Here is a 13,183-nt window from a genome sequence, read left to right on the forward strand (position 1 = left end):
TACCTCAGGAAAGCCATTTAATGACCAGAATATATAGCACGTTAGTTGACTAGAAAAAAGAGCTATAGAGAGTATTTTGCTAAATATGCGTATTACATATGTATTATATTTTTACTTATATCATTAAATAAAGTTGTTGTTATAATAAAAAACGCATTATATAGAATTTAAGTTATTTTTATCCTTAAATAATACTGCCAGCTGATAGGGCTCTCTGTATGTTTACAGCATTTGGTGAGTTTTTTTCTTGAGAAAAATTAATGCCTATCTTGTGTACCTGAAATTTATCCAAATGAGTCAATATTGAATCAAATCACAAGAATTGAATTGAAATCGCGAAATTTGTGTCAAGCAATAATAAAACACCGTATCTTACCAGAAATTGTACCATGTAAACATTGTAACATGTTGTCACTAAACCTAATACAAAGAAAGACAGAGGACAGAGGACAGAGACAGAGGCCCCTCACAGCCTGTGAGGAGGCGAGAGGCGGGATGTGGTTTTAACAACTGCTTTTTAGGTGTCGGTGGCAAAAGATGAGATATGTATATGTGTTTACTGCATAATAGCTTTAACTGTGGAAAGTTTCAGGCCAGTTATTTTACCTTGTAAGGGATTGCTTCATTATATGGCCAGCCCCAAACTCTTAAGACAGCCCCAATCAAACCATATAAAAAGTTTTGTTTCCAGTTGCTCGGAGCTGCATTTCGAGGTGAAAACCTATGCGCATTTCTGTTATTTTTTCCTTTTTGAACTTATTGTCTTTGTATTATTCTGAAACTTTTTTAAGTAAAACGAAATAATTTTTTTTGGTGATTCGAAAAACTTTTAAAACAAGTCTATTTCCCTAGAAAGATCAAGATTTTTTCTCTATAAGTATCTTTACTTTGTTGTAGTTTAGATATTTATACTAAGCAAAAGCCCAGTGAAACAGACCCAAGACTGAACTGGATCGGACACTGCAACAACTTCCAGCATTTTTAACCTGCAGGTAAGGTAACCATTATTTAAATCATGAAAACACACAATAGTGAGATTGGGTTTTGAATTACATGATTAACTGGCAAGGTTTTAAAGCACATACCGTAAAACTTCAAATAATAGCCGAGTCCCAAATAGACGCCTGTCTCTTTTAAACGCTGGGTGTGACGACAGGTTTGGGTAAATAAAGGCCGGTCTCAAATAGAGGCCTGGTCTGTTTTTTAGTATCGGGTTGTATATGATATTCTAAAACCAGTCAGATCGTCTGTTCTATGTTTTGATTAGATTTCACGTGACAGACGCAACCATTCATTAACGACTCATCACTATTCGCGCGCGTGTGTGTGTGTGTGAGGGAGAAAGAGGAAATAATATATTTCATTAACTTCGGGATGTTATCCTTAGGTACGTGGCCTGACTAGCTTCAGCGAGGATCACCTTATCCATTGTTTCAAAGAGGGAGAGCCGTGCGCATCTGGGCGGGAGCATTATTTTTTTTTATTTTTTATTTTTATTTATTTATTTGGGACAGTGCACATTAATGAACAATCTAACATTTCTGTACAGACTGTAAATGAGCCAGGTTATAGCATAAATGCTAATTTTCACCTGTAGTCCCGAGGCAGGAAAACAACAACATAAAAAATAATACAACGCAAAAGAACAGACAATATAAAGTATCATACAAGAAACATATTAGCACACACACAGGCAGATTACATTACATCAATAAAATTAGTCAAAATGAGGACATATCTGGGAACTTTTAAGAAACTGTTTAAGGTGCATTTTAAATGTGCAGTAAGTAGGACATTCTCTAATGTTTGTTGGGAGGCTATTCCAAAAATGACCCCCTCTGACGGACAGAACAGTTTGTCCAAAGGTAGTTTTCCTGTGCGGGATCTCTATATCTCCTCTAAATGAGGCTCTGGTGCAAAAACCTCTGTCCGACCTTAGTTTGATGTATGTAGAAAGTGTAGGTGGGGCCAATCCGTGAAGAACTTTATAAATTAAACAACTATTTTTAAAATTAATAAAATTTTCAAAATTGAGCATATTATATTTTCCCAAAATATTACACTGATGGAATGACAGAGGCTTTTGATCTAGTATTTTTATAGATTTTTTGAATAACATTTCTATGGGTTTTAAAATTGTATTTCCAGTGAGTGACCAGGTTGTGATGCAGTAATCTATATGTGAAAATATCATTGAATGTAGGAACATTTTAGCAGAAGTGATTGTCAATGATGGTCTGATTTGTTTAAAGTTATGTAAATTGAATTAGTGCAAGCAAGGCAGGCAGAGTTAGCGGAGGCTGGAGAGGGAGAAGTGGAGGAGAGCGACGTGGAGGAGGAATTTGCCAATGAACTTGTAATTGAGGTTCGCGGGGATAATGATAGTGATGAATAGAGTAATTTTCTATCACATGATTGCAGTTGTTTTACAGGGTAGCGGGCAACAAGTTCATATGCTCGATGGATTTTAGTGGTAACTTGTGTTCTGCCCATTGCTGTCACATCGTTTCGTTTTTTATGTTTTTTTTATGCTGCCAATAGCCAAAGACATTTCTTACATTAAATTATTTGTTAAACACATTCGAATTACTTATAAATAAAACATAATATAATGTGTTAACCTCCTACTGTCATGCTTGAACATCTCAACACTAAATTAAAGGCCTGTCTCTTACAGACGCCTGTCTCAAATACAAGCCGGTGCAGTTCGGTGATTTGGGTAAATAGAAGCCGGGGCTATTATTTGAATTTTTACGGTACAAGGGGCTGGGGGGCGAGGGGCCGGTAAGACATTTCACCACAGAACATGACTTTTTGGGGCACTCTCCCTCTGACAATTGAGAAAGAGGACAATCCCTTTACAAATAAAGCACTTTTTCCTTCAGACTACTGTAGCGCGACTTAAAAGATAGGACAAGATGCCAAACACATGGATCTCGCGGGATCATCATCACACTACATCCTTATGCTTCGCTTTCTGCCACGACTTTTACTGACTTTTCTCAACTCACAGAAGTGACGACAACATCCGATCTAGCAGTAGCATAACCCATAAGGCAAGTGTTATTTTAACATAGGCGTAATTTGCAGGTGAGACATGTCCCCACCACTTTCCGCTAAGGTCGATATTGTCCCCAGCACTTTTGAAACATCTCGCGGCACTAACCCAGCAAACACAGAACGTTGACACAACGTACCCAACCGTCTAACAACGTTTTAACAACATGGCCAAAAGGTTGCTATAACTACGTTGTGTGGTGAAGGTTGTTACAGCGTTGTCACAATTTTGACATTGAACCACCGTTCAGGGCCATTGCTCAAGGTTGTGCCTAGGGTGTCTGGATAACCACTGGATGACACATGTACTCGTCACTGCCCTGAAGCTGACCATTTTAAACATGTGTGCCTTTTAAATTTCAGCTGACCATTGGGCCGTCTCTCATTCTTCATCGAACAATCCATACGTGAGAATTGCGTTTAATTTACCTCAGCTAAATAAGATACGTAATTATTCAAACACAACCTACAACTTCCTTGTCTAATGTGACATTTATTTGAACATCTCCTGGTCAGGTATGACAAATATGTAATATCTTTATGCCAAAAGTATGAAGCCAAAATGACTTTGATGATGAGTAATTGATTTCAGCGCGTAGCCTACTTGTTGCACGTTAATGCTTTTTCCTTTTTTTTTTTTTTGTGGAAACGCACAGAGAAAAAAATGTTTGTAACTCCTTTAATTTGTCATCTCATTCGTTTCTTTGCTAAATTTTCTCATGTCTGCTCATTCTAGTTAACGTTAATGTTTTCCCTGTTTCCCTGTTTTATTTTCTCACAAATGTATGACTTTTAGAAGTGCAATTTGATTACCATATGCAGTTTTAATAAAGTTGAATTAGGTAACCTTCTATGTCATTTTTACTCTTCAAAGTGTACACTTGCAGATGTTGATTATAATGAATTTACGGTAAAGCCCATAAATAATAATAGGGATAAACAATATTTAAAAAGTATATACTTTTTAACATATGACTAATTAAAAATTAACCACAAAACATGCTAAATGGGGGATATCTATATCTAGCATAAAACAAAAAACGGCCAGAATGTCGTCTCTCAGTTGCTAAATGTCACGTAACAATGTTGCTACAGCCCTGTCGCGTCTTACAATTCTACGTTGTTACAATGTTGCGAGCACGTAGACAGCAACGTTGCCATAGCAGAAATGCAACGTGCCACAGACGTTGCCACAACGCAAATGTGTTTGCTGGGAATATACCAATACAAATAAATAAAACATCTCCAATTAACTAGCAGAGCATTAATTTAGCTCGTTTGTTAAATAAGAGGCGATCTAGCACTGAAATGTGTTGTTTTTTAAATCAAGTGATCAAAGTGCTCGTTGCCGCTGCGATCAGTGGCGCTGATACAGTGTTCTCTTGTGGCTCGCGCACAGTCTTCACTCGGATGCGCGCTTCAATCCGTTGTGGATACTCTCTATTCGTCCCGGTGAAATTACAAAACAAAAAGCACACACACTTGCCTGATATACAACCACTGATAAACATATTCGGTTTTGATGAGAAAAAAACCTGTACGAGTGCGGATAAGAACCCAGAACCTCTGACACGCTTGGCAAAAGTTCTACCCCTGGACCATTTACATACATGCTTAAAATTGTCGGATCTGTTTATTTATTCACGTGAAAATTCTCACCACTAACAACATATATTAGACCTCATTAAACGACATATTAAACCAAATGTAGCCTAGGCTACTATTTCAATTGAATTGTGTTAGCAACGCTTTTTCATTAAACATTTTTATTTATTTATATTAGTAAGCTACACCGTGCCTGCTATAGGCTACTTTTTTTCTTTTTTTTAAAGAGACCCCCACAAAGATGAAATCATAATTCAAACCCTGAATATAACCCTTTATATCACAAGAACAAGGGAGAAACACTGAAGAACATTTCAAAAGTCTATTAATAATATATTCATACATTTATGAGCACTACAGTCTCTGAACATATGATGGTTCAGTGTAAAAGAAAGAATAAAGGCATATATTTACATTTTTGTCCATTGTTCTTTGAAATGTCAGTCTACATCATTGTCTTTTCTGTGTATCAGAATAATTCATCATGTCATCACATTCATGATCATACGTTACAGCTGTAGTCATTATTTGCACATACATTTCATGTGAAGAAGACGTACACATACTGGCGTTGGCTCATGTTTAGAGCACTAGAGTATATGAAAACATGCGCACGCCGCATGTTGTTTAAATCTCTGCTGTAATGTGATGCTATCATGTGTAATACAGCGCAGTGATTGGATTGAACGAGCTGTTTCTCATGAATAAATGGAGAGAATACTGACTGAAATGCTTCAACAGCGTCTGTCCTGAAATGTGAGTTGTTTTTTGGAGCAATGCAACTGCTGATACATTAGACACTGCAGATCTGCAAAAAAATTCAAAAACAGAATGCTTTCCTATATTTGTTGTTGTAAAACAGTGTCCGCAAAACCTTATGTAATGGTTCTTTCATAGAAAATGAGCTCTTACAGTACATATTGAGTCTTATTAATATTTATCACAATCATTAGCGTCAGTGCTTGTGAAATTCCTAAATGATGGTTTCTCTCTTTATTTCAAGACCCTGAAGAAAAATGTGGAGTGACATCTTCTTCCCTGGAAATCCTGAAAGAAGGGAGAGGCTTATCCGCAAAAATCAAGAGCTTATAGAACTGATGAAAGGCAACTTCCGTGCCACCAACCAACTCATAGAGACTCTTAATAAGCACTTACATTTGTCCTTCAGTCTGATTGCCCTGAACGAGAAAGCTACTGTGAAGGAGAACTGTGACGTCATCATTGAACGCATACATGAGATCCAGGCAGTAGTGGAGAAGATTGACACACACCTGAAGGAGAAGCTGGAACCAGCGCTGTATGAGAAACTGCTGTGCTTGTCTCTGTCTGACGGCGAACACCAGCGCATCTCACTTCATTTAACTGAAGTTTTTAGTTCTGCTGCCACTTTTTCCACATTGGTAGTTAGTTGGCTAATTAAAAATGACAAAATTCTGACAAACATAACATCTGCGATTGGTAAGATTGGAACAGGGGTTGCAGCAGGCGCTGTTGTGTTTGGGCTGCTCATTGGGATTGGGATGGTTGTTGAGGCCATTCTAGGAAGTATTGAGCGTGATAAACTTGAGAGGGCTCTGGAAGAAAATGAAAAAGCTTTGGAAGAATTAAGGCCAGCATCTGAAGCATATCAGGATAGCATAACCTATGTTAGGATGCAAATTGAGGAAAAAGAAGGAAAATAGCTTCCATGTACTTATGAGTTATCTGAAATATTAACAAGTTTACCAGTGATTTTTCAATCATGTGGAAAATAGATTCTGTGTTTTACCTCGTCTTACATGTTAAAAAAAGGCATGTACACCATAAATATAAAATTAAAATTATAGGAGATACATTCTTTTTACCATTTCACCTGTGAAGCTATATACTTTTTTCAAAAGTACTATGTGTATTTGCTTATGCTTTCATGATAAATTTATGTTTAGTTGTAAATTGTGTATCTATGCATCCTTCTGCTACCATCGTTCTCAATTCACTGAAATAAATAGTTTAACAACATTTACCAATGACTCCTGATTTTTTTTAATACAAATTAAACTTAAATTCAATGCAAAACAAATGTTTAACACTTTTAAATATAATTTTTTTTTAGCTTTTGACAAGATGGAAATGGAATGGAATGAACCATTTTTCTTTATTTCTTTTATACAAGTTCCCCCCTGCTGACAAAAAGAAAACACCAGAATGATGTCTCTTCCGATCTTTGGCAAGAAAGACGAACTGAAGAAAGAAGACCTGATCAGGCGTACCCAGACCCTCCACCACTATGTGCACAAATACTTCCACATCACCAACAGACTGTTGGAGATACTCAATACTCACCTGAATCAAAGCCCTTCCCCTGCAGTCTCTGCAAATGAACATGTGAGTATTGAGGAGAACTTTGCCAAGGTGAGGGGTGTTATGTATATGATCATTGAGCTTTCTCTGAGGGAGGACAAGCATGTCCGTAAGAGCATTGAACCTGCTCTTTATCGGCAGATTGCCTTCTCTGGAGTGTCACTGAAAGAGAAGGCTGCAGTGATAAAGAATCTGCATCAGGACACTCTGGGACTCTTGGGGAATGTCTTCGGCCCTCTAGTCACTGTTCAACTGGCACACAGTGATCTGGGGAGTGTAATGCCTCCAGCGGAACAGCGTGAATCCCAGCCCGCTCTGTTGCTTGCCCTCGGAGATCTAGTGCAGAGCAGTGCAAGAATCACTGAGCTTCTGTCTGAGCCAGGGAACCAGCAGAAGAGCCTGGCTGAAGCTCTAGAGCTAGTGGAAGATGCCCTGTCTGTGCTGAAGCCGCTCTGTGACTCCTACCATGACATTCTGAGTGAAGTGGAGGCCTACGTCACCATCCTATCTGAAAACATGTAGAGCACATCGTGGATTTAGATTTACCATCCGGGTTCAAGGAGTCCTTCGAGAGTTTATTCAATTGTGAAGTTAAACACAAATTCCTCCATTGTATTGGTAATCGATTAGTTAACAAGATCAACTCGTTCAGATACATAAAATGAATAATACATGCTTTGTTTCTTCAGTTCTCTTTCTAAGAATTACAAAAAATATGCAACTCAAAATTTGGTCTTACATCACAACACATAGCAATAACATGAAATCTTCTTTAAAAAATGATATATACTAAAAAATTATATAATATGGCTGAGGGTATGAGGGAACACAACATAAAACAGATATAAATAAATAAATTCCCAGATCTTTTAACTCTGGTAGACGTTATCCAGTGGTGGAAAGAGTACTAAAAACGAGAATGAGTAGTACTGGAAAAAAATATGTCTCAAGTTAAGAGTAAATAAGTAGTTTGCTGAAAAACTACTCAAGTTACTACTTTAGTAGTAGTAGTAGTAGTAACGCAAACATGAGGCTTTTAACGATGTTAATGTAAACATTGTATTTTGGTTATTTATATATTTTGTATTTCTTTTTCAGTTTTACAAAATAATGAAAAATTGAGAGAAGTAACATGATTGCACTCAAGATGAACATTTACATCCTCTGAGTGGTCATTGAAGCATCGTCATCACATTATACAATGTTTAGCTATCTGTATATGCATGCCCAACACACACGAATGCAGAGGACAGAATAGACATGCCTTGACCGCTTCTCTCGTGTAGACACACTCGGTCTCAACCAGATAATGGTACACATCTGGATACGACACTTCAGGGAAATGCTTTACATTCTGAGTGAATAGTTGTCGCCTCAGGGTCTGATTTAAAGTGTCCAGTCAGTCCAAAAATTCCACGTTATTGTCTATTTTTTACTTTTATAAATATCTTAACTGTTCTGTTTTAGATAGACTTAAAAAATATGTGCTAGTCATTTAGTTTTGACAGCTCTGTGATTTAACAATGGTGCCATCGGAAATGCTTCAGGGCCAGTCGTGCGCAGTAGCATTCCCACACTTTTGGTATTGTTTACGTCCTTGAAATGATCTATATAGGCTATTTCTCTTTAAAAATAGTTTAGTTTGTCTAATTAACTTGTATGAATCTGTGATGACATAATAAAGTCAGTTGTGATTATTCAACCCGATCACACTAAATGCGTCTCTATAGCACGCAGTGTGTTTATCGTGCAATTTATACGCGGAAATGAGTTTTTACGTGCATAGGATACGAATGGGTTGGTTAGGGTAGGTCTTAGTGGTGTGGGGTGCGTGTGTATTACACGCAACGAAGTGCGTATCGAAATGCACGCGAAAACTGAGTATCATATGCACGTAAAAACTCATTTTTGCGTATAAATTGCACGATAAACACAATGCGTGCTATAGAGACGCATTTAAGTGAGAACAGGCTGGATTATTTGTGAATGAATGTGACATTCTATTGCTTTCTCAGTTGATAGCCTGCATAACTTCAACCAGACATTATTAAATCACAATAAGAAATGTTTGTTTTGGCATGTAAACAATCTTCCTCTTTCTCCACAAACACAGAGTGCTCCACATGGTTAGAAACATGGTGAGATGGGGAAAGGCAGTAGACCTACCCTACCACAAACATGTATATGGACTGGAGAAGACATATAATTGACAAAAGTATGGACATTTAATTACACATATACACACTGTTGGGACTGTTCTGTCATTTCTTAAAGGAGCATTTCACCCATGGGAACATTGATCTTTATTGAAAGTGGGTCATATATGTAGTCGAAATGTAAAATAAATTTTGAATTTGGTGCCTTCTTGGCCGAGGAAAGAAAGAAAGTAACTTCAGGACGCATTTGTATGAAAGACAACAACTCCCAAAATGCACCACATTGCACAGCTGCGCAAGCCACTCCCACTAATCCAGAACAGCATATGAATCACTCATCCGTCTATAAGGCTAGCTACCACCGGAGCTTAAAATTAATTTCACACAAAATGTCTAACGTTAGTTATTTGGCAAACTCATTAGTGAATTACTCCTCATTTGTATTTCTTTCGAAGTGGTGAATTATTGCATGGTAACGTTACCGGGATGTTCAGTCAGATGCGGTGCGAAACTAGGATGGTTCACAACACAAACGTCCGTGTCCTCGTCTGATTCAGAGATTTCGTCCAGGAGAAATTGGCATCGTTGAAATTCTTTGCAGCAGACGGACTCTATCTCTGTGTTCGCAGTTGCATAGTGAGATCACCGGCGCCACCAGTCCGCCCCCAGCTCGAGCCAGTCTGGGCTTCTCGTCCGCGACAGGCAGGTCTTCTGCCTCGGCTGCTCTTCGCTATAATGCGGCTTGTAAAGGTAGCCACAAACACCTGATTCGAGCATCAGACTTCCGAAATCCTCTTCTTCTACATCATAAGTAACGTTACCCTCCGTTATTTTCATATCTTCACAGCTGGCTCCACAGTGCCTGTTAGCTTAGCTTCCAAACAAGATGGAGGATATTGCTTTTAGTTTCAGAAAGTGAAGTCCCACCCACTGATCTGTAATAGGCCTGTAGCGTGAGCAGGTCCCTCCTCCTGGAATAATGAGGAGCTAGTGTTTGTAGTCTCTACACTTTTCAATGAAATGTGACTTCCTGCTTATTATGACGCAAAATGATGATTTTTACGTCATAATAAGCAGGAAGTAAAACACTTAAATCCTTATTTCTCCCATCTCAGGGAAAAATGAATGAAAAATCCACGTTTATTATAATATATGACTGGGTTTCTAACAATACAAAGCTTAATGCAAATGGGTGAAGTGTCCCTTTAATCATTTGCTCAGTCTGTAAATCATTTCAAAGAGTATTTATTAAAACCTAAATTGAAGTCTTATTTTTTCATATTAACAGGAAACATTCCTAACCTTTTCCCCCCAAAAAGGTGCATTTATTTGACAAATTGCACATATGTTTTTTTTTTATTTGTTATATATAAAGTAGTACTGTCAATCAATTATAAAAATGAAGTCAGTTGATCACAATTTTTTCTGTGATTAATCGCAATTAAAATCGCTTACGTTTTTATAGGTATATATTTAGTTTATATGTTTTATAATGTAATCATTTCACAGTAAATCTCCAAATTAATGTAGAGACAACATTAAGACAGTACATTTTAAAGGAGAAGTTCACTTTTAAAATGAAAATTCTGTCATCATATACTCACCCTCATGTTGTTTCAAAGCTGTATGAATTTCTTTCTTATGCTGAACAGAAAGGAAGATATTTAGAAGAATATCAGTAACCAGACAGTTTTTGGGTCCCAATGACTTCCATAGTAGGAAAAAAATATACTATGGAAGTCATTGGGACCCAAAAACTGTCTGGTTACTGATATTCTTCTAAATATCTTCCTTTCTGTTCAGCATAAGAAAGAAATTCATACAGCTTTGAAACAACATGAGGGTGAGTATATGATGACAGAATTTTCATTTTAAAAGTGAACTTCTCCTTTAAATACTTGTTTAATGACATCTTTTTATGAATGAAGGTCAGTATCACTGATAATAATACTAACGAAATTATGACATACTTAAATCATAATTATGACATAAAAAGTCAAAATTATAACTTACTAAATCGAAATGATGACTTGCTGCTCATTGATCTGATGCGACCCAAAGGACAGGATGAATTGTGAACACATTAATGAGAAAGCTATTTTAACCGTGGTTTTAGCTATGATGGTATTCTTGACTTTTAAGCAGAGAGGCAATAGCTCTGAGCAAACGCAGTCTTGAAACGATTTTAAGCAAGAAGCTTTTAGCGCCGAAAGAACAAAACGGATGTGGCGGCTTTCATTGAACAGCTTCAAACCCCTGGCCAATGTCATGGTTATAGATGCACCAGAAATGTTGTTTGAATGGTATTTTAACTGATAGGGAAACAGTGCGAGCTGCGGAACAGTTGCAACAGAGGTTGTGATCGGGCAGCCATTTTCATTCAACAGTAAATATAACCTACTTCTGTAAAACTGATCTTATGCTTCAATAAATGGTGCACGTGACAAATTCAACAAGAGAACCTCTTTTGTATCAGAATCAGAAAGAGCTTTATTGCCAAGTATGTTTGCACACACAAGGAATTTGTTTTGGAGACAGAAGAAGCTTCCAGTACACAGAGACAACAACAGTGCCGATACACAGATAGCACAATAAAAAATAAAGCATAAAGATAAATGAATAAGATACACATATGTATAGGCCTATATAATGGACAAAAGTAGACAAATGTTTATGTACAGGTGTGACAACAGAATAGAATATTCTGAATATAGAATACACTCCTGAACAGGAAGGACACTGCAATCATGTGTGCACGACTGCACACTCACAGCACGATACAATCACTGCCAACAGCTCCTATGGCTCCTAAATAAGACATTTATTATGGAAATATGATCCCCAGAACTGCGCCACCCTCCGGTAACTGTATGTAGCGTCAGTGTCATTACTTTATGATTTCATAGGTTCTCAAAAAAATAAAAATAAACGAGAACATAGAGAGCTAGATAAATTCGTTCTCTAAAGAAATCGTTACGCTCTGTAACTTACCATATTCATTCTTTTCTCTGTTACCTTTGTTCTTTGATTAACACTGATGACAGACACGGATCTCACATGCACCTCATTCTCTCACAACTCTTCACATTCATTAAGACATTAACTCATTTAAGTCTGAACTTACGTTATGTGGATCCTCGACAAAACCGACATCTTGGCGTAATCGTGTGTGTGTGTTATTGTTCGTTCAAGCGTGAAAGAGAACTATATAAAGTTATGTATTTATGTTGCTCGACTGATGTTAAATAATATTTTTGACATTGTTGTGTTGCCAGAAGGCCTGAATATGAATTCTTCTGTTAAATCCCTCAAACTGGAATCTCTTCTTAATTATTTACAGGTGATGAAATTGAAATATTTATGGGCGATCTTTTAGTTGACCAGCTCCAGAAAGACCACGCCGGAGAACTTCATAAAGCTCAGAAAACAGAGAAGAGGAAGAAGACAGGCAAGGACCCATCTTCCCCTAAACGAGCTGATCTGGCGAGGCAAGCAGATGATAAGGATCATCAGGCAGATGGAAAAATTACATAAAAGATTACTTAGTATTTTGAGGGGGTTAATGTCAGAGAGTCAGTTTAAATGTCCTAATTGTGAAATATCATGCTTGCAAGAGAAGCTTGAATTGCTTGATGCCTGTTCCAGCAAACTTTTATATGTATAATTATTAAATTGGTTAAATAGAATTTAAAACAATAACTTACATCATCAATATAATCTTTATTTTGTTCTTCAAGTCCTCAAATATTTAATTTGGCTTATAATTAATATTTTGAGTTTGTTCTGTGAGTGACATCATCTGTAATGGACCGGCTGCGCCTGCTCTCTCTCAGAACAGCCTGTGACCAGTCAATAAACTGCAGACGTGGTCCACCGAAGCCAGTGGTGTAGGGGAATTTCTTTGTTGTGCAAGACGAGGTCTGCTACACAAGCTTGTTTTGCAACTAGGTGTTTGTGGTTTAATGTCACACTTGCAAAAGAAGTTGCCAACTCTCACGCGATTGACACTTTTCACATGCACTCAC

General features: G+C 37.4%; 1 protein-coding gene across 8 annotated transcripts; it reads left to right on the top strand.

Moving 5' to 3' along the window:
- The first annotated feature begins 698 nt into the window (after positions 1 to 698).
- Positions 699 to 13,034, top strand: LOC311077113 (single-pass membrane and coiled-coil domain-containing protein 3-like). 8 transcript variants are annotated; one of them, XR_014604758.1, is made up of 4 exons: positions 701 to 992; positions 6,815 to 7,026; positions 7,144 to 9,217; positions 12,499 to 13,034. XR_014604758.1 is itself a non-coding variant. In XM_084138917.1 (3 exons), the coding sequence occupies exons 2-3, from the start codon at positions 6,847 to 6,849 to the stop codon at positions 7,522 to 7,524; spliced, it is 588 nt and encodes a 195-aa protein (XP_083995043.1). In that variant the 5' UTR covers positions 701 to 992; positions 6,815 to 6,846; the 3' UTR covers positions 7,525 to 8,696. The 8 variants fall into 8 exon arrangements, 4 of the variants coding, with proteins under 4 accessions (XP_083995043.1, XP_083995041.1, XP_083995042.1 ...); XR_014604759.1 differs by having other exon boundaries at positions 9,116 to 9,217; XR_014604757.1 differs by having other exon boundaries at positions 699 to 992; positions 6,815 to 9,217.
- Positions 13,035 to 13,183: the final 149 nt, after the last annotated feature.

Source organism: Abramis brama (assembly GCF_963993115.1).
Source record: "Abramis brama genome assembly, contig: SCAFFOLD_86, whole genome shotgun sequence".
NCBI classification, from domain to species: domain Eukaryota; kingdom Metazoa; phylum Chordata; class Actinopteri; order Cypriniformes; family Leuciscidae; genus Abramis; species Abramis brama.